The sequence below is a fragment of the Panicum hallii genome, chromosome 7, assembly GCF_002211085.1.
Source record: "Panicum hallii strain FIL2 chromosome 7, PHallii_v3.1, whole genome shotgun sequence".
NCBI lineage: Eukaryota > Viridiplantae > Streptophyta > Magnoliopsida > Poales > Poaceae > Panicum > Panicum hallii.
In genome coordinates this window covers 47,538,145-47,561,825 of record NC_038048.1, presented here as the reverse complement: position 1 = coordinate 47,561,825, position 23,681 = coordinate 47,538,145, and the positions used below count along the sequence as shown (strand labels likewise).

The 23,681-nt window shown below is 46.7% G+C and overlaps 4 protein-coding genes and 1 pseudogene across 5 annotated transcripts; 2 read left to right on the top strand and 3 right to left on the bottom strand.

Moving 5' to 3' along the window:
* Positions 1–1,542: 1,542 nt before the first annotated feature.
* On the top strand, positions 1,543–2,663 carry LOC112901212 (NDR1/HIN1-like protein 2). The gene has a single exon (XM_025970069.1). It carries the CDS (start codon positions 1,773–1,775, stop codon positions 2,391–2,393), a length of 621 nt encoding a protein of 206 aa, XP_025825854.1. The 5' UTR covers positions 1,543–1,772; the 3' UTR covers positions 2,394–2,663.
* A 2,725-nt stretch (positions 2,664–5,388) lies between these two features.
* LOC112900079 (probable aspartyl protease At4g16563) lies at positions 5,389–7,262 on the bottom strand. Its single transcript, XM_025968810.1, has one exon. The coding sequence runs from the start codon at positions 7,176–7,178 to the stop codon at positions 5,751–5,753; it is 1,428 nt and encodes a 475-aa protein (XP_025824595.1). The 5' UTR covers positions 7,179–7,262; the 3' UTR covers positions 5,389–5,750.
* Positions 7,263–8,627: 1,365 nt separating this feature from the next.
* LOC112900080 lies at positions 8,628–11,012 on the top strand (annotated as a pseudogene).
* A 350-nt stretch (positions 11,013–11,362) lies between these two features.
* Positions 11,363–14,564, bottom strand: LOC112900081 (mediator of RNA polymerase II transcription subunit 7a-like). Of its 2 annotated transcripts, none has more exons than XM_025968812.1 (7): positions 14,218–14,564; positions 14,033–14,134; positions 13,261–13,415; positions 13,109–13,178; positions 12,743–12,909; positions 12,589–12,662; positions 11,363–11,806 (listed from the first exon to the last, which is right to left on the bottom strand). In XM_025968812.1, the coding sequence occupies exons 3-7, from the start codon at positions 13,396–13,398 to the stop codon at positions 11,737–11,739; spliced, it is 519 nt and encodes a 172-aa protein (XP_025824597.1). In that variant the 5' UTR covers positions 13,399–13,415; positions 14,033–14,134; positions 14,218–14,564; the 3' UTR covers positions 11,363–11,736. The 2 variants fall into 2 exon arrangements, with proteins under 2 accessions (XP_025824597.1, XP_025824596.1); XM_025968811.1 differs by having other exon boundaries at positions 14,033–14,131.
* A 4,682-nt stretch (positions 14,565–19,246) lies between these two features.
* LOC112901255 (transcription repressor OFP13-like) lies at positions 19,247–20,579 on the bottom strand. Its single transcript, XM_025970124.1, has one exon. It carries the CDS (start codon positions 20,279–20,281, stop codon positions 19,544–19,546), a length of 738 nt encoding a protein of 245 aa, XP_025825909.1. The 5' UTR covers positions 20,282–20,579; the 3' UTR covers positions 19,247–19,543.
* Between the last annotated feature and the right edge of the window lie 3,102 nt (positions 20,580–23,681).

The window sequence follows — 23,681 nt, the reverse complement described above, 5'->3', positions numbered from 1 at the left end:
TAATATACAGCGGATAAAACACTAAACATCATGAATATTTGATTCTATAGGATAAATAATAAAAAAATAAATATCGTGAACAAATAAGTCAATATGGCCGAACAATTTCATCCACAAAGCGAACAAACAATTTAACACCGCGAACAAATTAGTTACACGCAAACAAATAATTTTATGTGAAGAGCAGATAAATCTAAACCGCAAAAAAAATTCTTACGAGCATATATATATATATATATAAACAAGTTAATATATAAAGAATCTAAATTTTAAAAAAAACTCTGCACAACACGTCCACACTTTACATAAATTCTAAATCATAATTAACAAGTTAGTTAAACAAAAAATAAAAATTAATGAAAAGAAAATAAATAATTAGCATTACTTAAATGAAGAGAAAAGGAGAAATGAAGAAGATAATAGTAGCTTTGTCTAATGAATAAAGAAAGTTAATAAGTTAGAAAAGACCATTATAATCTGTTCATAGAATATCTGTATTATGTTTAGAAAGAAGAAACAAAGAATGAAAGAAAGAGGAAAGAAAATGAATGAATGAATATAGAAAGAGAATTAGAGGAGAAAAGGTAAATAAAAATTAGAAAAAAGAAATAAAAAAGAGAGAATTAAAGGAATAGAAAACAACGTTAATGCTGAAACTAGCTTTAAGCCTGGGTTAAAAAAGAAACGGGCAAAAAACAAATATGCACCAGAACGGGAAGAGAAATAAATAAAAAGAAAAAACGTCGGTTGGTCCGTGAAGGCGTGTGCGCGGTGGGCTGGTTTGTGGCTGGATTGATGCTTCTGTTTGTTGGTTTCTCACAAGCATGCATGGCCACAGGCCTATTGGCTGCTGGCTGGGCTATTGCGCTATATTGGGTCTAATAACTAAAACAGTCCGAAGTGATGAGATTGCTTGCCCAGCTCCTGCTCAACAAAGAACCCAAAGACGGCGCTGAAATTTCGCAACACAACGTGTTGAGCGGAACGAGTGGAACTCAAGACATTGAAAACGACATGTGAGCGACGTGGCCGGCCTTGAGTGAACGGGAAAGGTTGCCGGGCAGAGCAGAAATGCAGAATGGATGGGGTCAAAAATATCCTGACGGTAACGGTGTCATACTGCCATTGATAAAAAGAAACGACGACGAAGAAGATGTATTTCAGCTTAGTGGCTGGGAAAAGAAAGTACCGTGACGGTAGTCGAAGGGATTTGACCTGCAACGGCAGGCAGGCTGTATTTCAGCTTTGGGGCCCGTGTTTGATGGGTTGAAGCAGAGGCGCCGTCGCAGTTGCTTTTGTGGCCGTCGTCCCTTGGTGTTTTTTGACGCGAATGGCCCTGGACGCTGATGAGATAAACAAATCAGATTCAGATGGATGGTGCCCAGCTTTGGGATGCAAACGGTCAAACCAAGCCAGGCCGCCCCCAACGGCTACAAGGAAGGATATGGTAGCCTGGGCAAGTGTCCGGGCCATATCCCATCACCTCCTCCACCGCGCCCGCCACTTCGCCGCACCTTCCCCTCCTCCCTAACCTTACACGACCCGGCCAAACCCCATACCAACACCGCACAAGGAAGGAGGAGACCAACACAACCTCCTTCCTCCGGTAGTCCAACCTCCCACGCGCTTACACAACCGCGTCGCCTCTCTCCCCGTCCGCCCATATAAACCGGCAGCCACAATCCCCGGCCTCACCAGATCAAATCCACCGGATTCCTCCTCATCGAATCGAATCGACCAAGACCACCACCACCACCACCACCGCCGCCAGCATGGGCTCCGCCAGCCGCGCCGTCTCCTGCCTGTGCTGCCCCTGCAAGTGCCTCGCCTGCGGCCTCTTCAGCTGCCTCTGCAGCATCCTCATCTCCCTCCTCGTCACCGTCGGCGTCCTCGCCCTCGTCCTCTACCTCATCTTCCGCCCCCACATGATCGCCGCCACCGTCGACTCCGCCTCCCTCGCCACCTTCAGCCTCTCCCCGACCTCCTCGCTCGCATACAACCTCACCGTCGCCATGACCGTGCGCAACCCCAACAAGCGCGTCGGCCTCTACTACGACAACGTCGAGGCCCTCGCCTTCTACAAGGACCAGCGCTTCGGTTACGAACCCATCGACGCCTTCTACCAGGGCACCGAGGCGTCCACCCAGCTCAAGCCCGAGTTCCACGGCCAGCAGCTGCTCCAGGGGGACGTCACCGCCGCGCAGTTCAGGCAGGAGCAGACCGACGGAAAATTCGCCATCAACGTCGGGCTCAACGCCAAGCTCAGGGTCAAGGTCTGGGCCTTCAAGGTCCGGGGGCCCAAGGCCAGGATCACCTGCAAGCTCTTCGTCCCGGCGCCGGGAGCCACCAACGGAGCCACGTTCCAGCCCACAGACTGCAGAGTCTGGTTCTGATCTGCTTCCGCTTGGTGCTTTGCCACCTGTTACTGCTAGCTAGTAGCTATTCATGATTCTTTCTGTTCTTCGGTTTTCGATTTGTTGGTGGGAGGATGTTGCTGTACATCGCCGGCTGCTATAGATTCTAGATTCCGTCCCGTACCCTTAGGCATGCACATATTTGTTTGTTATATCCATCCATGGATGACTCTCTTGTTTTGCCATTGGATCGATATTTACCAGTATACATTTATCTACCATCATCTTGCTATTGCTGTTCAGACGAGATATTCAGATTCTGTTCTGTTTTGTTGTGATTCATGATGCTTTGATGCCCGAATTCAGAGGATTCCTCCTCGAATTCGGCGATTCGAACCGGTTTCTTCCTCAGTTCTACGATGCTTAATTTGATGCCGGAAAATTCTGAGGATTCTTCCTGGGATTCGAATCGGTTTCTGCTCAGCTTTAGTTATCACAATGAACCAGGATGCAATTTTGCAATCACAATGGGTTGTCGCCTCTGAATCATGCGCTTTGGTGCTCGCAATTCGAAAAGTGGTTGGGCTTCACTATCATGAGACCTTTTGGGTGTTGCTGGATGAGCTTTGTTAGTCACGGGCGCAGGCAAGAGAGTAAGTAGATTGCACACGGAAAGCTTGCAACCTTTCTACTCAAAAACAGCAAACCTTTTCAGTGCTCTGTCTATCTATCAGGCAAGAGAGCAAGCAGCAACGTGTTTGGTTCCGGAGGCTAAACTTAGCCCTGTCATGTAATAAAAAAATATTATCATTTAGAAGTATTAAATAAAATTTAATTACAAAATTAATTGTAGAACCTATTTAATGAGATATATTAATCCATAATTAGCAGGATCATCTCGCGAATTAGCACCATCCGTGAAAAAAATTTATAAACAGATTTTATTTAACTAGCCTATCAACCCGTGCTCACCCACGGGCTAATTAGAATTAATATAAAAAGTAAAACTTATAGCTAATAATTATAATAATCTATCTCACATCCTCTTTCATCTACTAAATATTCTAACACATACTCTAAAATATATTTATCATTATCTAATTACAACAGATCTTATTTTGCATCACGTCTCTAGATGTGTTTAGTATATATTTAATTGAACCATTTGTTTGTGAATTGATATTCTTTTCTCCTCCATCGTATATAAATACACGGTGACATGTATGGTCGGTACTATTTTTATATAAGAATAACATAAATAATATTTTAATAATGATAAAAATATTAATTTAGAATTTTATATTGATGCACTTTAATATTTTATTATAATTATATAATCTAAATTCAGATTTAGGAGTTATTTTAACTTTTAATAATAATACAATTGGATAATTTATATGTAGATTTAGAGGATTATTTGTATTATTTTTATAATGGCAGAGATGGGTAATTTATTAGGAAAGATAACAAATCAAATTAGAGTTGTCGGATTGATGGCCGGATGCTTCAGATTTTTGTGAGAATTTCTAGAATTTCTCTATTTTTTTATTTTTTAAGTGTCCACCTAGGATCCTAGGTGACTTCATGTGAAGGTTTCGAAAAAAATCTTAAATAGTAATAGTAAGATACTACTAAACGATAATATTCTTGTTTCATGCGATGGACTAAAATTTAGCCCTCCGCAACCAAATAGGTCGAAGTTACAGTTAATCGGGGAGATCCATCCACTCAAACCAAGAGTGGAGCGGTGATGACAGCGCAGCGCTTGGTTTGTTTTGTTTCGCTGTCTGCGTCTCTGTCATCGGAGCCAGCTGACACAAAACCATTGGCGCTTCCATTGACGGGAGGGGGCATTCAGGCCAGGTCAGCATGCTTCTGAATCTGACATCGATCCTTCAACTGCAAGCCTGCAACTGACCGAGGAAAGAGCCATCGGTGGCTGGGTTTCAACTTAAAGCGATTTTGCAAGCAAAGAGCAATCTTTGTGGTGCTGCCGTGCTGGTGCAGGTGACCAAGAATAACAACCGGTCCGTCCTTGCAGAAAATATCAAGGAGGGAGTTGTTGGGTTGGCCATGTTCTGCTCACGAGCGCAAGCAGCAAATAATGCACGCGGCGATGTCGCCCCAGCTGAAAAGACGACGACAAGAGACGGACAGACAATGGTGGGACAGGACAGCGAATGCCGAATGATATGCGGTTCCAATTCCAAGGACCAAAGAACACCCACCATGGGCTGCGCCGATCCTGCTGGTGCCCTATCGGTGACTTGTTTGTACAATATGAATTCCGTTCTCGGCCTCGCATCGGTGACTAGGAGAGATTGAGAGATAGGCCACCAGCCCACGTTCATTTCGAGCTTTTCGTCCTTTTGTTCGACTCGGCCCACCATTAAGGCCCACTGTACAAAGGAGAGCGTGCTAGACCAGATAGGTGCGAGCCTGCCCATTCAGTACGTGTTGGGGTTCTGGAGTAAAATAGGCACAAAAAAACAGCACCAGCAGGACAGCAGGACAAAGACCTACCTTCATAGTTCATCCACACAAATTGCTCATCCAAATGCCAATTAAGCTACAACGTCTTTATTGAGGAATTACCGGCTCCACTGTAACCTTATTCGTTCATTTTTTAATATAAGAAATAACCTTATTCATACGCACAACGCTCTGATGCAAAGTTGGTGCAGATTTACTGCCGGCAGTGCGAGTCAGGACGAGCTTTAAACGCGAGGAGAAAATGCGCACATCAAAGAGGGGGGGGAGAGAGAGAGTACAGTGCCGACACGGTGAGGAATGGCACATGCTCATTTCATCAGTACCGTCAGAGTACTCCACTGAAATTAGGCCATATAGTTTCATGGTATGGTTATCAAGATGGGAAAATCAAGCACCTATATCAGATGAGTTTTATGTGATGAAACTCCTCTCACGTCCCATGAAACTCTAGTCTTTATCTCTCCTTATTAGCAAAATTGATGGTATGATATAAAATTTAATGCTACAAAGCTCACAAACTCGTGCTGAGACACACCTTGGGTGACAGAATTTAAAACAAGCAATGAAGCCACGCGACAAGAGATAGAAATGGCAAATTACAAAGAAAAGGATGATTACTGTGGTAGCACATGCTATCCCTCTTCCCAAAGCAATCCGTCCGTAAACAAAAGGAGGAAAAGCATCGCCGTCTTTTTGCTCGTCTTTTATTTCTCTAGCAATCTTTTACCTGCACGCTTATGGCTGACTATGCATCACGCGACAATGACATGGGTAAGCAAGCACACACGGTAGGTAAATGCAGTAATTTTATTAGCAGTAGCAGGACAACCCGAGCACACAATTAAAGAAAGCAAACACCTTTGCATTGTCATTAGCAGCAGTACGTGGCGGTGGAGCAAGCAATTAATTCATGGACGACGACGACGACGCGGCGCACGGCTGCCGCCGGAACCCCAGCCTCTCCTTCTCCAGGTCGTACTCCACGTAGTAGTTCTGCTGCTGGAAGCTCCCCAAAATGATGGCCGGGCCGCCGCCCACGTCTCCCGCTCCACCGGCCCCTCCCAAGTCGGTGACCACGGCGAGGCAGATGGCCTCGGCGGCGGCCGGAGCAGCGGCGTCGGCGCCGGGCACGGGAGCGCGGCCGGCGACAACGAAGTAGTTCTCCAGCGGGAGCTGCATCTCGGCGCCGCCCTTGAAGTGGAGCGACAGCTCCGGCAGCGCCATGGACTTGGCGCCCTGCGGCAGCGCGAAGCAGGGGCGAAGGCCCAGCCCGTCCTCCGCCTCCTTGGACCGCTTGTACCTCCCGCCCACAGCCGCGATCACGGCCTCCGCCACCGGCTGGAACACCGTCGGTTCCAGGTACGTGAACGTGGTGCCGGAGTCCACGATGGCGCCTCCCGCTCCGGCGGCGTTGGCGGAGAACGCCCGCTCCGGCAGCCGCACGGCCTTCCCGCCCACTGTCACGCCGGTCAGGGCCAGGTAGTAGTACACGGCGTACGGCTGCTTGTCGCCGGCCGCGCTCTTGACCAGCGGGACGTACTGCATCCCGCCGGCTCTGCCGCCGCCGAGGACCAACGAGCCGCTGACGGCGGCGTTGTCGTCGAAGCGGCGGGAGAGGAGGCAGTAGGAGAACTTGGTGAGGCCGAGCTGCGCGGGCACGGACGGCGCGCCGCGGCCGAAGCCCGCGAGGCCCGACGGCGGCTGGTGCACGGACACGAGGCTGCAGCCGACCACGAAGTTCCTAACGGCGCGGCCCGGCGCGCGGAGCGTGTCGGCGATGAGGAGCCCGCCGGTGGAGCCCGAGCCGTAGACGACGGCGTAGGGCGGGCAGACGGCGCCGGTGGTGCAGTTGCTGCCGGCGAGGCGCGCGGCGGAGTGGACCCAGAGGCAGGAGGGGTTGCGGCAGCCGACGAGGCGGGAGGAGGAGGAGTTCTTGGGGTGGAAGGTGGGGACGGCGGCGGTGGGGCAGTTGCGGCACTGGTAGCTGGAGGTGCAGGGCACCCAGGTGAGGTGGCTGCCGGTGTCGAGGAGGACGGGCAGCGGCTGCGGCGGCGTGCCGAGGGAGGCGGTGAAGGCGTAGCCGCCGTAGGAGTGCGGGTAGAGCGCGGTGGCGGAGGCGGTACCAGCTTGCCCTTTGTGGTGGGCGGGGCGCCTGAGGTGCGAGGCGCGGGCGAGCGAGGCGGCGGCCAGGCGGGAGAGCGGGTGGTGGTGCGCCGTCTCGGCGACGTGCGGGAGGTGGCGGTATAGAGGGAGCGTCGTGGTGGAAATGGTCGGCGCGGCGGTGGAGAGAAGAGGGAGGAGGAGGAGGAGTAGCGGCGGAGGAGGAGCCATGGTGGTGGCGCTGTTTCTGGAGAGAAGAGGGAGGAGGAGGAGGAGTAGCGGCGGTGGAGAGAAGGGGTTTGGGTTTTAAGCAAGCAGCTTCCAGCATCGTGTGCTTTGTCCCTGACGGAGGCATATGTGCCTTGCTTGTGTTGGAGGGGTGGGCGGTGGGGGCCATGCCCATCCCATCATGGTCACCATGGATTACACCACCACACCGCGGCACGCCGGGTAGTCACGGGCGCGCGGCGGGAGACGCAGGAAGGACGACGCGTGCGCGGCGCGGTGAAGTCACCACACCAACCAGGGTCTCCGCGACGCCGCCGCCGGGCGTACGTGGAGTCATGGGTTCGGACGAGCCAAGCTACCTGGCGTGCATGGTATGGACGACGGCGCCCGGTCGAGGGGAAGGCATGGTGCGGCCATCGGCAGTGTCAAGCTGTCGGTCGCCGGGCTGTGGGGATCAGAACGGAACTAGCAGGCTGGCGCCTTTTCTGCTGCTAGATTGGCATGCCCCTCCCAACTAGTGTCAGCATCACCATCAGGTCTATACTTATTGTTAGATAGATTGTTGGTTCTGACTCTCCGGCCCGGCCGGCTTGACAAAAGGAAACCGTAATACTGCTCAGCTCTACTGTCGAAACGAGGAACACATCGATCTTGGCATGGCAACCGTACGTCCGTACCTGCTACCGATTGAATGCAGATCTACCCGCGCCAACCACACATCTAATTGCTGGGCTCCATCAACATACCACTGAATTTAATTGAATCAACCAAACATACTGGCCTAGGTGCTCATATTTTCAGCTGATATTCGTTCAGTAGTAGATGATGATGAAGTACCTGTTGATAATCTTTTTTTTCTTTTTGAGAGGAAGTGCCTGTTGATAATCCAGTGCGGCTGAGAAAGCATAAGGGCTAATCATAGTAGGGGTTTTATGACGAGTTTTATGGCATTAATTACCATGATACATCAGCATTTTTGATGATGTGGCACTAATTTAATGAGGGAAGAGAAGGAACCAGTTTCATCCCCATAACACTCTGCTAACTCGTTTCTAAGATGTTGAAAGTGGCGTGAAACCACCACTGTGACCGCCGTTGTTTCATTGGAGATCCTGTGCGCATTTAATTACACTTAATTACACTGGTTACAAATATACATACCATACTAGATCAACTAGCATTTAATTACACTGATTAGTTTTGAAATCAGTAAAATAAAACTCTCCATTGAGGTATAGTATTTCATTTATCCCCAATCTGACGTGGTATTGTTGGAAACAGAATATGAAACCCTGGTTGGGCTACTCTAGCCCACATTATCGATCCTCCCTTTCCATTCTACGATGCTGGGCCGTTCAGTGGGCTTCGTGGGCGGCAGATTGGGCAGGCAGAAGACACGGCGGGCCACTAGATATATCCTTCCTAATCCTACCCAAGGCCCCAAGTAAAACCGTAGCTACTCGCCGCTTCGCTTCAGTTCTTTCCCCAACCGCACCGCCACGCACCGGCGCAGCCATGGCGGACGCTACGCCAGCCGCCGCCGCCTCCAGCTGCGAGGTGGACCTCGGCAACCTCATGGTGTACGACCCGTCGCACCACGTCTCAGCCGCCGCCAGGTTCGCCCCCGTCGCACCACCAAGCAGTTGCATGCCGTGCTTGCCTTTTGTGCTGTGTTGTAAACGTCCTGACGAAATTTGGGGTTGGCCGCCGGAAGCAGGGAGGAGCTGAGGCAGGAGTGCCTGCAGAAGGCGACGGAGCTGGCGCAGGCTGTGGCCAACTCCCTTTTCGCGCTGCCGCCCAGCGAGGACCGCGACGGCCCAATCGTCCACCTCCCGCCGCCAAACATCCGACTTCCGCGCGAGAAGCATGTGAGAACCTCTCGCTTCATCAATTCCTAGTGATCTAATCTGACCATCCGCTGACGATGATGTGCTGTAGAATTAGTCACACGGTCTCTGTTTCTAACTATCTAAATCTCGTCCCTAAATTATAATTTTTTTTTACTGCGAAACATGCACTAGTTGATTCAACTCTTACTGATTCGAAGAGACGTTTGCCATGAATGGGAGCGAAACCATTCTCAGTCGCCCAGTTCTTTAGCTTGATGTATGCCTTGAAGATTGTACTGTAATTAAAGGTGGTTTGCATGTTTAATAACCCTGTTCCTGTTCTCACCAGCTACCCAAGCCAAAGCCACCGACCAAGTGGGAGCTCTTTGCAAAGGCGAAAGGTGATACCATTGCCCATATTATATTTCCATGACTCTGTCGTGCAAATTGAAATTTACTTACTCTTTCATCCTTGACTGGGTCACCATGATGCAGGGATTACCAAGCGCAAGAAGAACAAGCGTGAATGGGATGAGCAAACTCAATCCTGGAAGCGGACTTATGGCTATGACCGTGTTAATGATGACAAAGACATTCCGATCATTGATGCCAAAGCCACTGATGGTTAGTAATTTGTCTTCATGAACTTTTGCCAACAATCCTGTTGACTGTTAAGCAACAAGAGTAGAAGACTGCTGTCTCTCCCCAATCCAGTAGCATACTGCCGGTTGTCATGGGCATCTGCTTGTGTTCGCTGATTTTGTCTAGCATTTTTATGCAATGCTTTACCCTCGAGAAGCAGTCATTTTATAGTTAAGACCTGAATCTGAAATACTTTCCCGTTGCCAATGATTCTCATCTAGAAGTGAATGTGTCCTAAACCTGGTTTGTCAATCTGATATACCCTTTAAATTGACAATTTCCCTTGTTACAGAGCCTGGTGTTGATCCTTTTGCACAAAGAAGGCAAGAGAAGAAGAAGCGGGTAGAAAAGCAAGAAAAGAACAGACTGAAGAACTCAAAGAAAGCTGCAAAAGTTGGTGCTTTGCCAAGGTTGTAATCCTTCCCTAGTTATTACTGCTGCCCCCTCTCTCCTATGAATTCTTCTTTGTATCAGTAAGGAACCTTGTAAAATTATCCAGTATAACAATCTAACAGCTCTTCTGTACCCCTCTTGATTGCAGTCATATACAGCTTGCTGCAAAGGCCTTGCCCATCACAGGAACTAAAGCTGATCTTCCGAAAAAAATCTAGAAAAGAGGATCTTGAGAATGTTGCTGGCATGGCTTCATCAGCAACAGCAAGTGGTGGCAAGTTTGATGAGAAGTTGCCTGGCGAGAAACCTCCAAAGCATCCTGGCAAACATAGACAGGTTTTTATATCTGGGTGGCTTTGATTTCTCAGCCTGCCTTAGCAGGCTGATTTTGTGCACTAGCTGAATCATGTCGTTTCTGCAGTTCCTCCCAGTTGCTGAAGGGAAAGGAATGGGCAACCTGGAGAAACAGCAGAACGACAAGATCCTGAACTCTCTACTTGCCAGAAACTCTGACGAGCAGCTTGATGTTGGCAAGGCAAGTTCCTGGACTCCATCGCGTCTATTAAATTTGTTTTTCCAATCATTATTGGTACTGCTCCTTGTTTGTTTGAGTGAGCTAACAGCATCTGTGAACAATTTTGTAAGCAGGCAATTACAATGTACAAGGTGAAGAAGGAAAAGCAAAGAAGGAAAGACAGAGAGACGTTCCCAAAATCTGATAAGCTTAAGCCTCAGAAGAAATCCCTGAAGAAATCATCGAAGAAAAAGGCTTAGGCTCACATCTTCCTTGTGACTTGCTTTAGGAGGTGACCACACTTTTGAAGGCTCAAGGAGACCTGTTGCATCTTGCTATTGTATTTGTCCGCTTGGAATCTATGGAAGAAATATTATTGTTCCGTTTACTGGTTATGACACAAAGACCTGAATGATATAACATATGCTGCCCTGATATGCGCATATTATATTTTTCAAATTTTGTTTGGATGTGGTTTGCAACTCATATCTATCGATTCCCGAGAGCCATCCCAAAGGAGCAAGTCCTGGCAATGGACAAACTGGTTTGTGTGTGTATGGTAGCCCAGAGCCAATCTGATGCCTGGTTCTCCAGTGCCAATCTGAATCATCTGATGACCATTGACCTGTTCACACTTCACGTGCTCCAGGCCTCCAGCACCTTCAGGTGCTCCCGTACCCCACCATTAAAAAACACACAAAAACGGGCATGAAAAATTGAACCAGAAATATGTATGGATAGAGGATGCAACACGCACTCAGTCCCGTCAAGAGAGTCAGAACACACTGGTTCTCGTAGAAACTAAGATAGGATTAATCCGTTCGTATTCCATCCACTTGCTTCGGCATGCAATCACATAGCAACAAAATAAAACAAACACATCTAAAGTACCGACATCAGTCTAACAATCCGCTAAGACTACAAACTAATTCAACAATCTCCAACTGAGAAAAAGCACGGAACGTAAACATCACAGTTAAGCATGTTAGCATCGACCATTAAAGTATGTACAAGATTCAGTGATCAAAGTTGAAAATACCAAAAGGCCCCAACAGATACCACAAGCCAGAAATATCTCAACGCCATCTCTTGGTTGGCTCCACAAGCTATTGATCTAAAGATTATTTAGATTTCTTTAACTCAGAGCACTTATCTGTCTTCTAACAGCCAAATTGGCATCAGCCTAATTAGTTTGGCTTCCATCTAAGACAAGCAGTGATTCACCAAGCAGCTTTTGCGCTTCCTCTCTCCTCCTGTAGTAAGAAAATACTCAGGGTCGTCAAAAGACTATAATTATGCAGTCACAATCTACAATGAAACCAGAAGACTTGCAAGCAAGCGCTTAATTGTTATGTTCCCTGAGACGAAGGTTACTCACGAAAAATACTCAGGGTTGTCAAAAGAGTCAAATGCTACAATTGCACAGTCACAGTCTACAATGAAACCAGAAGGCTTGCAAGCAAGTGCTTAATTGTTATGTTCCTTGAGACAAAGGTCACTTGTGGAAATAAAGCAAGCATATAGAATACTACGTAAAATGTGTATCCAAGTTAACAAAATCAACTTTATAGAATACCATGTTTTCTACAATTTCTTATAAAAACTATCAGTTAACCATCTCCTTAATTACATTATACATTTCAAACTGAAGCAGCAAAAAGTAGTTAAATGGTCCTTTTTGATATTGCAACGGATAACTATAGTCCGCTCCTTCAGTTCCTTACTATGCCAAAGTCGAAATGCGATGGCAAAAGAAAAGGAAAACACAAAAAGAATTTTGCAACATTTGTGAACTAGGAAACGTGCCTGGAAACAATCCTTTTCTAACTCTAATTATGAATATAGAAAAATTGAAAAATATATACGACAGCTTCAGTGTATAGTGGAGCATTGTGGGGGATTAACTAGTATAGTCAAACTAATAATAGGAGGCATTGGCGGAAAGCTCATAGGTCTACCCTTAAAATTTCTACAAACCATGTCAGATGAAAATCCTAACTTATGCAGCTGAGCTGAAGAAGAACTAGTTACTCACTGTTTTATATCTTCAATTGCCTGCTTGCGACGCTGAATTTGGCTCTCAAGCATGTGAATCAATGTGGCCCTTGCCTACAAGATATTAAACAATGTAATTACATTTTTGGCAATCGAAGAAAAATGCACCATATGGAACAGAAACTGAGGCTCACCTGATGAGGCCGTAGGGAATTGAGAAGATGGTGTAAGTTCTGGAATATGAGTGAAATATCTTCTACCCTGCGAGCATACTGAGATGGTCTCTCCACTAAAATATCTGCCAGCTCCAAAATATGCAGTTGAAGCTCTCTGTTGAGGGTCCTTAGCTCCTTCTTGAAATCTAATTTAACCAATTTTCCAAAGAGGCAGCTCATTAAAAGTTATCCAGTCCTCAAAGTTGTAGTAGCCACTTATTTGGTACATAAAAATTTCAACTAGCATATGCTTATAAATATCTCTAACATTCAACAAATCACAGATATTTGAGATACATATGCATATGCAGATAAACAGATCTGTTTCTCAAGAACTAGACGCACCAATATTGGGGCCCTTTGGATAAAGCTGACGAACACCTTGACTCTCCAAGCTTGGCAACACCTGATTTATCTAGATACCATGGTGGCAAATCACGGTAAGTTTAGCACAATCAATAACAAGAGTAGCACGAAAAGTACAATAAGCAACATACTTCGTGCTCAGCACCAAATACTGTATATTTTCCATCAATTGGCGGTGGAGGTTCTGGTGCAGATGAGGGATCCTGCTCGTAATCCTTGTAAAGTCGGTAAAATGGAGGAGGCGGAGGGTATGCTGATGATGTGGCCATTGCTATCCTGCCTTATGCTGCACAAAACCAGATACTAAATCAATAAAATTTTCTAGCTTTTCCGTTCTAGTCTATTTAAGCTCAATGGATCAAATGTAACCTTAAGATATGATTCACAAGTGAAATACATTATAAATTTAAGAATTTTCGGCATACTACCAATAATTCTTAATTTATAAGTATGGAGAAATTCCCAGGCCACTCAACTTTCTAACCACAGTTGTGGCTTAAGCACCATACATTACAAGACAATATACTCTAGACTCAAAAACCTATCTGATTTGATTTAATCAAAACAGCACAGTGTAGTGAGCACTTACTCCAATTACTATTAATTTATCCAAGTAAACCAACACAAATGCAAGGACAACTTACATGATCTAAGACGTCACCTGTAATTAGTTACCCTAGCAATATACAACAAAAATGACATTTCTAATACATGTAAATCTCAACAAGTATAACCAAGCAATCACAATCTTGAAACACAATCATTCCACGCGAACACTTCACAGCCCCTTACCTACCACCAAACAGTAATTTCAGCAACCAACAATGTACACAGGAAATGAGAGGATCACTTCCTGAAACACAATGTAACCCTAGATGCATACATATTTTCAGATGAGATTACCTCTAGTGCTGCAGTTCCTTGGACGATGGAGAAGAGGGTGTGCTGCTACTTGTGTTGTCCTTTACTGCTGGCGAATCGAGCGAGGACAGGGGCGTCGATCTGCTACAAACAAGAGAAGATAGGCATTAGCAATTGTGCAGAGGAGGGGATGCTGGAGGAGGAGGCCACCAGCCCGTTCTGCTCACCTGGACCGGCGGGCGGCTTGCTGCTGGGGGCGGAAAGCGGGCGGGGGTCGGGGTCGGGGGAAGAGGAGGGAGGGGTGGGGGCGGCGAGGCCGCCTGCTCCCCGCGCGGGAAGAGGAGGGATGGGCGGCGGCGCCCGGCGTCGAGGCCGCCAGCTCCCCGCGCGGGAAGAGGAGGACGGGGGGCTGCAGTGCTCGGAGGGGTCGGGGGAAGAGGAGGGAGGGGCGGCGGCGGCGGGAAGACCGCCTGTTCCCCGCGCGGGAAGAGGAGGATGGCGCACAGATGGGAACAGGGAGGGGGAGAGGTGAGAACGAGCGAGGGAAGCGGTGACTGAACGGAGCAGAAGCTGCCTCTGTGCAGGAAAATGAGGTGCTTTCTAGGCATGCTCCGTGCGTCTCACGAACGCTGTTCGTATACCCTTTATATTTTATACTATAAAGACTGTTCGTTTAGACTGTAGTAAAGTTTATCTAATTAAAATATCAAATTCTAAGAAATAATTGCAATAGAGAAGGGTATGTAACTAATCAAATGATTAAGGTTTCAATACATTTGTATTTATCGAGGATCTAGGGAATCAAATAAACAACGCGGTCTTCAATTACAACTGCTGTTACAACCACTGCAATTAATTAGGGGTAGCATGGTTATTTTCCACTACCAGTAACATATTTGAAAATTTTCTAAAGGAACGGTTTTTGAAACGGAGGGTGTACTTGTGAGTGGGTGCAACCTTCCCTTAAAATAGAAAAGTTTTCTATTGTGGATGTAAATCTTGCTACTCATATTCCTTTTGCTTATTGATAATATAGCATTTTCTAATACTAGCCTATCAACCCGTACTTCCGCACAGGCAAATTAAAAATAATATAAACATAAGGCTTATAGCTAATAAATATAATTATCTATCTTACGCCCTCTTTCATCTATTAAATATTCTAACATATATTCTAAAATACATATTTATCATTATCTAGTTGCAATAGATTTCATTGTACGTATTTAATTGAACTATTTATTTGTGAATTGGTATTCTTATCTCTTCCATCATACATCAATACATGGTGACACATCGTGGGTAGTATTTTGATTTAGGGGTTACTTTAACTTTTAATAATAGCATAGGTGGTAATTTATATGAAAATTAGGGGATTATCTTAGATTTTTTTATAATGGTAGAGGTGGGTAATTTAGATACATGTTTAGGGGGGGTACTTTAGCCTATAGCAGATGCGGGTAATTTATTAGGAAAGATAACAGATCCAATGACTATTATAATTTGAGTTGTCAGATTGATGGTCGAATGTTTCTGATTTTTATTATGAGAATTTCTAGAAGTTCTTTATTTTTAGAGTGTCCATCTATGATCTTAGGTTGGCTTCATATAGAGTTTTGAAAAGAAATCTCCAATTAGCAATAGTAAGATGGTGTTTGTGTAAACTTTTTTGAGTGGCGCCATATTTTTTTTTAGCTCAGCTTATTCCTTTTCAATGATCAGGATGGTGTTATCCTTATAAAGTGAATTTACCAGTCTCTGGCTTTATACTGATGAATATGTTCAACTTCCTCACTAAATTTTGAAAAGAAGTACACATGATATGATGTGTTAGCATCTCTATCTTGGTTCTCCGGTATTGTATCACACATGCACAGAAGTATAGAACCCGGAAGAGAGTGTAGATGCCTACTTTTGTAGCAAAAACATACGGTTTTAAAGTTTCTCCAATAATACCAACAACTGACAAATGATTCACACATCCAAAAATTCTTAACGTATACAAGATTGAGTAACTTCTACTGATGAACTCAAGATTTAATAGTTATATTGATCGCACTCAATCCTTTTTTTTCAATGTCCTTGCATGTTCTCATGTTCCAGCTAGTGTTTCCCGCTCCTTATTCTAGGAAGAGATGTACCCTTTTTGGTGATCACAAATTTACTGAACCTATTCTCGTATGGTCATTTTCTGTGCCACAATAGCACCGTGTTTTCCCCCCATCATATTTTATTAATTGCTGTTTGCCAATCAGCATGACAGCCGATGTACCAGTTATTGCAAACTGTAACATCAGTGAAGGTAAGACTGAAGCCGCTATTGGCAATGGTCAATTGAAGAGTTGGGAGTCTCATACTGATGACGAGAGAGCATGTCATTTTCTGCCTTAGACTTATATGCACAAGTGGCAGACTGGTGGTATATTCCGTTTTAGACAGCGAGAGAGTGTAATCTGCCTGCATCCTCTCGGCCAGCATCACCAGGTCGTCTTCTTTTTTGGAGCAGCGATCACCCCCGTGATTCGGTTCCCTTTCCTCCCTCCCCTGCAGAAATCACACCAAAAATGAACAACAGTACGCAAATGTCGTCCATGTAGGAAAAGACAAGCTAAGTAGGGTGTCGCTGAGTCTATCTAGTGCAGTAATGGCATTGGCTGTCGGAAAAATTAGGAGTTTCAGTTTTAAATTAATCCGAAGATAAATCATGACCACGATGAAAATTGTGTACAGAAAACGTATAGATCTAAACATGCTCATAATATGATAGAAGATAAAATATTGCAGCAGCAATATCAATCCTAACCAAATCATACTAGGTATGAAAAGCATAGTTAGGAACAGAAAGTCGTACGTGTCTTGCGTGACTGGAATAATCAGGCAAAGATGACGACGTCGATGATCAGCACCTCCGCGCGCTTGACGACGCCGAGTCGTGCCCCACTGACGAGGAGGTAGGCGAGCCGTGGTGACGAGGATGCAGAGCCGATGTGGAAGCGTTCGAGCAGTCGCGCAGAGCGCTTCCCAAAAACCTTATTCGCCCTCTCCCGGTGCAGGATCGCTGAGGACGAGGTTCCGGAGACCTGCTCTCCCGATCGCCGGTGCACGCCGACGAACGGGATGAAGTAACGTACGCGGCGGCGCAACAAGCAGGCTGAGGCGTGTTGTGCGTTGTAGTTTTTTTCTCTACGCTGTTTTTCTTGTGCTTGTTTCTGTGCTGGCACCCGTGCGTATTTATATGGGGAACCGCTAGGGTTTTGGCGTTCCAAAACCTAGTCAGTTATGAGTCCCAAAAATCCGCGCGTGAAATCCGTAACAGATTCAAAGTGGCAAAAAAGGAAGGAAGCCGCCGGGCTTTCTACAGCCTTTTACCCGGATTTTGGCGGACCATTCACGCGCACGTCGCGTGCGCGCGCCCTTCGCCCGAAGCCCAAGCCCGGCGAGGCGAGGCGAGCGAGCGCGCGTGTGTTCTTTCTTCTTCCTCTCACCCACACTTGCAAGAGCATGGAGAGCATCCAACTATTTAAGTTAGGTTCCCTCCACCTCCACTAGTAAGGTGGGACTAACTTGTTACTATGCACCTATGCACTAATGGGCCTTTGAGATTTTACAGGAATTATTTAGATTTACATGGCTAGGCCCAAATATTCCAACATTGGCTCTCTATATACGATGATGACTAGGAGGAGGGATGGAGGAGGTGGTAGGGGCCTGTTTAGATTCCAAATTTTTATAACTTTTGGCACTTTTCGGTACTGTAGCGCTTTCGTTTGTATTTGACAAATTTTATCTAATTATGGACTAACTAGGCTTAAAAGATTCGTCTCGTGATGTACAATTAAACTGTGCAATTAGTTATTTTTTATATACATTTACTGCTCCATGCATGTATCTCAAAATTGATGTGATAGAGAGAGAATGTAAAAAGTTGGAATTTTGAAGTGATCTAAACACGACCTAGGATAGGAAGCAAGCACTACATTAGATTCTGCCTAAACCCTAGTCAAACTGTACCAGATCGACGGCCTGTCTCTGTCTGTCGGAAATTGGGGCGCGCGCGTTTGAGTGAGACAGGCTTCACAGTCGTCTCGGACACCATTTCGTTTCAGAAAATACCAGTCCCCATCAACGTCTCCGGTTGTAATCGACGATCACAACGCTGCTGTCACTCAAGGAGATCAAATTACTTGCTCCAGCTGGAGCTCTCCCAGCGGATCTGATGATGGACACTAGCTGGCATCTTGTGATCTGATCTATCTGATGAGGAGAGGGGAGGGAGAGCAGCAGCACTGTTCGGCTAGGCCAAGCCAGCAAACAGTGGCTTCGATTGCGCGCGGCCTCTGCTCAGCTCCCTGCAGCCTGCGCCCACATGCAAACAAAACTCGGTCATCTCTCTTGCTCTATCGTTTCCCTGATCCAAATCTCAGCTTGCATGTGCTGGACTGCTGGGTGCCATTGCCAATGCTGGAGGCTGCGCGCAGGGAAAATTGCATTTTTGGAATTTGCAATACCACTCAGCACTACTAAGCAACCAAACACCAGAACCAGAACCAAGCAAACCTTACTTCTTCTGTTTCGACAGGAGATCATAAACCTCCCTCCAGATTTGAGTACGTTAACGCCATTTGCCCGTTTTATTTGCAAATGTTTAATTGACTGACTAGTAGATTGTAAATAAAACAGATATATGTTGCCAGACTAAAGTTGATATAGAATCCATTTATTTTAGCTCTGAATTTGAATTGTTGTACCGCACACTTCCCGGGAATCGTGGTGCAAGTGCAACTGTGCACATCAGTTGTCGCCTAAGCTTTTTCAGGTTTGCTTCCTCTGATCTAGCTGTGCTATTTCACACTTGCACAGTGCATATGCATCTTACAGCTAGCCCTTTTCGACGAGATGCTGCAGTGAATGTGCATTCGTTCAGGCGGTAAAAAAAATAACTGAAAGTAAAAGCATTCGTACACGATGAAACGACCACACACATTCAAACGTCGTCAGTGCTTGTTCATGTGTTGGCTGTGAGTACATGAAGGACTCGAAACCAGCTTGGCAGCGTCAGGAAATGATGGTCAGATATATAGTACTCCAACCGACTGGTACCATGACTGCCTGACGCTTTCAAGGACGGCGGGCGACGCCAACAAACAGGAAAGGGGCCCTAGCCGGCCAGCGCCATGCCATGCGTCTCCCCGATCACCATGTGTTCAAGCAACATTATATTCAGAAAGATCATGAAGGGTAACGACCAGCCACATGCATGATATGATCACGATCACAGATTCTCAGATTGTATGTACATACACATCGACAGGGATGCATGGCCACAGCTGAAACTAACTAAGCTCTCTAGCTCTCAACCGCTAGCAATTCCCTATACACAATAATCATACAGCAGTAGTCAACAGCTACGTACATCTGCACTACCACGCAGGATCAATCAAACTCGCAACACTGATATCCAATCAATTAACAAGCACCATACATTTAGTGTTGTCATGGCACAAACCAAATCAGTTGCATACACGCATTGAATTCGCCCAGAGCTAGCACTCGTCACTCAGCTGTTTGCCTTTCCTTGGCAGGCTGATGATGAAGATGATGACTCTGCAGTCTGAAGCTGGAGGAGCAGGCAGGGGAGGGAGCCGACGAGGAGGCGAGCGCCACCAGCAGGTCCACGAAGGCGCCCACGATGAGGCCGTGCGTCTTCTTGCCGTTGGCCCTGAGGTACCAGCCCAGCATCTCCTCCAACCAGCCCCAGTCGTTGACGCCGTGGCTCAGCACCATCTCCTCCATGGACCGCCGGAAGTCGCCGTACGGGTCGGCGGACTCGATGGCCAGCGCCGTGGCCCCGTCGAACGCCGCCGCCCCCCGTTGCTTCTTCACGATGGAGCTCGTGGACTCGGGCTCGAAGAAGAGCCTGCTGTTGGACCGGAGGCCGTGGATGATGAGCTCGTCCTCGTCCGCGACGGCTGGTTTCACCAGCTCCGGCGCCGTGGAGAGGGTCGCGGAGGAGTCGGAGAGGCTGTCGTCGAAGTAACAGCCGGCGGCGTAGGCCGGGTTCATGGTCGTCTTGTACTCCTCCCCCTCGTGCTTGTTGCTGTCCTGGCGCATGGACACGATCTCCGGGCTGCCGCGCCGGAAGGAGAGCGTCTTTGCCTGCGTGCAAGATGGCCACTGCCACGACGCGGCCGTGCTGAAGGAGGTGGCGGACATGGAGGTGGAAGAGGAAAGGCACTGCCTTGTCTCGCTGGTGTTGAAGAAGAGGGAGGCGAGCGCGAGCTTCTTGACCATCGTTGTTCGATCCCAAATGAGCAGCTAGCCGGAGAGGAAGCTGAGGCGAGGCCGTACGTGAGAGTGTGAAGACGAGACGAGGTGGCTGGTGTCGAGGGGGCAGGGCAGGGCAGGGCAGGGAGTGAGCTAGCTGTTCTTAAAGAGGAGAAGATCGAGGTGGGCGGGGGCGAAAGGGAGGGAAGGTGCGAGGGAAGATGGGTGTGGCGGTGCGTGCGCGTGTCATGCATTCTTGCTTGTGTGCGTTGGGTTGGGTTGGGAGTCTACGCTTGTCTGGGCCCTTCCCTGGCCTGGCCTCATCTCATCTTTCAGCTGGTTCCCTTGAACTATCTATCCACCCGGCAGCAGGTTAAGCATTAATCCAAGGATCTCTGATGAATATCTCCGTACATATATGATTACGCTGTTGCATTTGCAAGTACAGACTATATATACATGCATGTTTACCATGAATGTATCGATTTTAAGGAGAAAGATGGATTAGCATTGTTCAGTGAACTAGCATGATATGATAGGGAGTTGCCGATGCCACTGCGTGTCCGAAATGATCAGATGATGATTGGTTGAAGATCTTGGTCAACTTTGTGGTGGCACCATTTCTCTCCAAACTAATCGAATAATAAACTTTGCCTCAAATAATATAGTCCTCGCAAATTCAGATACTATCTCTTTTTGAGGGAATATCAGATACTATTTCAGATGTGCTACTATTAGCTAGCAATTCAGAGACCAACTGCCTGCACCTTAATTTAGTGTAGTGTAGTCGGTTGCTCTCTACCAACAGTACAGGGAGAAAGAGCAGCGTCGTTTCCCAGCCCCAAAGCCTCAAATCCTGCAGGAGGACACGCTTGCAGCGCCATCCTGAGGATCACGCAACTCCAATTTCTTTTAATTAGTCTGCTCGTGCGTGCGCGCCGACGAGAAATACTTCCATAAACTCACACGACGACGGTGACTAGAAGGCGACGGTGCACAAGTTGGCTGCCAATGGGTTGCTGGAAGCTCCTCCATGATTGTCCACGAACAGTGTGGTGGTTGCGGGTGTCTGTTTTTGAAAGATGAGATGGATGGATGCGCATCGCATGGAGAGAGAGATCAGAGATGGCGAGGAACATGCAAGGGTGCTCGTTCCTCACAAACTGTACTTTTTGCTTGGTTGCCGCTTCAGAGAATTATGTAGATGGCGAGCTTGCAGAGAGGTGTCATGTCGTCTCAAGCTCGCTCTAGCTGGTCTAAACCAGGTCAAGATGCTTTCTTCTCCTATCCATTCCACTGGCACAAACAACATGTGTTGGATTACTGACCCAGATATCACTTCAGTTAGGAAGCATAATTAGCCAAAGAGAGAACAACTGTAGGGCCTGAACTGTCCTTCCTTCAGAGCCAAGGCCAAGCGCGTGGATTCATTTATCCGAGATTCCAAAGTCTCACTTTTCTTATCTTCTTTTGAGCAAGTCAGTTTTCCAATCTGATATGAGGATGATAAAGAAGAAATGTACCTGACCGATTTGAACCACTAAGGAGTGATGCTTCGTTCATCTGAGGTTTGAGTACCTACCGAGAAGAATGGCAAAACCTAGAAGCAAACATATGTATTGGACAGACGAGAAATAAATGCCTTCTTGATGTTTCAGTTTTTCTTTGCAGCTATGGTGGCGACCACTTGTTGAAGAAAATTCCATGTGTGCCGCCAACTTGCTATTTCTTCTAGGAGCAATGTTGCACTGGCAGAACAGACTGGTGGCGACAGAAATTTCGGAGCATCTGTGCAAGTCTGGCTAACCCAGAGACCAAATTTATAGCTCACCTCTCTAAGGTTTCCTTTTTCCAATTCTTTCTTCAGTGGTTGCCTATCCTCACCCATCATTCGCGTCCCTGTATCAGATACGCCATGCAGGTCCAAGCAAGCACAGGACAGGTCCATCTGAATTCTGAACCAAGAAAATTGCATTGTGACACTTTATCAATGTGATACTCCGCTAAGATCCTTTCTACTCAGTAGGTGACTGGAATGTACTAGTTAATAGTGATCCTCGAGTAATTTTATCTGCAAGGATCAAATTTTTATGAAGTCTTCCCCAACATTCTACTACCGATGCAGCATAGGCTCATGCATGCCCATCAGAAAATCACACCATCCAGTGAGGCTGTGAGATTGACCTTACTACTAACTCATGCCGTACAAAGGCAGCAAAATCTTCTCCAGGATCTTATACAGAAGAGAGTTGAAATAATTGACGCTTGCATAGACTTGCATTGCACAACATGAAGTTGGCGACAAGAGGAGACCGCGGCGTTGTCCTGAATGCGACGCATCGACTAATCTAACAGAGCTCCATGCCTGGGCATGGCCAGGAGCTCATATCATTCAGTTTTAGCCGGGTGTTGTTATCTTGGGCAACCAGCCTGTTATCGCCTCTCGCATCTTTGTAGTTGCATTGAATTACTGAATGACAGGTGATTAAATTACTGGCAGATATCGACGTTGTACTATGGTCGGCGGCAAGCGGATGCCATTGCCTACCTGTATTACTGCAGGATGCCGCAGCCTGCAGAGGACAAGCCCAGGTGACTGTAGGTGAAAGCCTGTATGCAGAACTGTTCGCAACAGTATTGGTGACAGTAAGATCATGCAAGAGCACATCTCAGACGCCTTTTGTTTTGTTTTCCAATTTTTGAGGGGAGCAGGTCTCAGATTGTCTGATGCTATGTGGAGCAGCTTTCCATCGCGTAATCCACACGCTAGATGCTGCAGGAGACACAGTATCCTCAGGCGCATGCTTCACGTTCTAAATTGATTGATTTTACACGGAGTAAAATTGGAGACTTATACCCCCTCAAATAAAATTGGAGACCTATTTGTTTGAATGCATTCCCTGCCCGCAAATAATCTGTCAGATCATCTTTTTGATACGCCAATTTAACTTCTCAGTATTTATGAAACAAGGAAGGAGGGGAATTTAGTTTTGAAATGTTTCAAGGAGGGGAATTTAGTTTTGATACGCCAATTTACACTTCTCAGTATTTAGGAAAGAAGTCTGCAATAAATCATGAAAGAGAAAGATGTGCTGTTGCAGTGTCCGTAGACCGTAGGCCTCTTGCTAACAATAACAGATCCACTGCTGTGAAACATGCATAGATGCAGGTTTCCCAGGGGCAAGCAGGGGTCTAGAAAGGAACTGTTGTTGTCAGATCGCCTGCGCTGCAAGGGTAGCAAAAGGAGGACTCCCAAAGTACTGTGTCGATGTGCACACCCTTTTGCCAGATCAATGATGAAGCTTTCCTGTTTGCTAATCACGACTGATTTTTAAATGGGGGCAAAGGCAGCGGCAATTGCAAATGATGGGATGCAATAATACGAAACATGTCTGATGTCTCCACTGTAGTGTATACTATTCCTTGC

Coding starts and splice junctions, on each gene's coding strand:
- LOC112900081 (XM_025968812.1), bottom strand. CDS start 13,398: ATGGCCACATCATCAGCATACCCTCCGCCTCCTCCATTTTACCGACTT. Junction 12,663..12,742: donor ATTCCCTACGGCCTCATCAG/GTGAGCCTCAGT, acceptor AATATCTTGTAG/GCAAGGGCCACATTGATTCA. Junction 11,807..12,588: donor GCAATTGAAGATATAAAACA/GTGAGTAACTAG, acceptor TTCTTACTACAG/GAGGAGAGAGGAAGCGCAAA.
- LOC112901255 (XM_025970124.1), bottom strand. CDS start 20,281: ATGGTCAAGAAGCTCGCGCTCGCCTCCCTCTTCTTCAACACCAGCGAG.
- LOC112901212 (XM_025970069.1), top strand. CDS start 1,773: ATGGGCTCCGCCAGCCGCGCCGTCTCCTGCCTGTGCTGCCCCTGCAAG.
- LOC112900079 (XM_025968810.1), bottom strand. CDS start 7,178: ATGGCTCCTCCTCCGCCGCTACTCCTCCTCCTCCTCCCTCTTCTCTCC.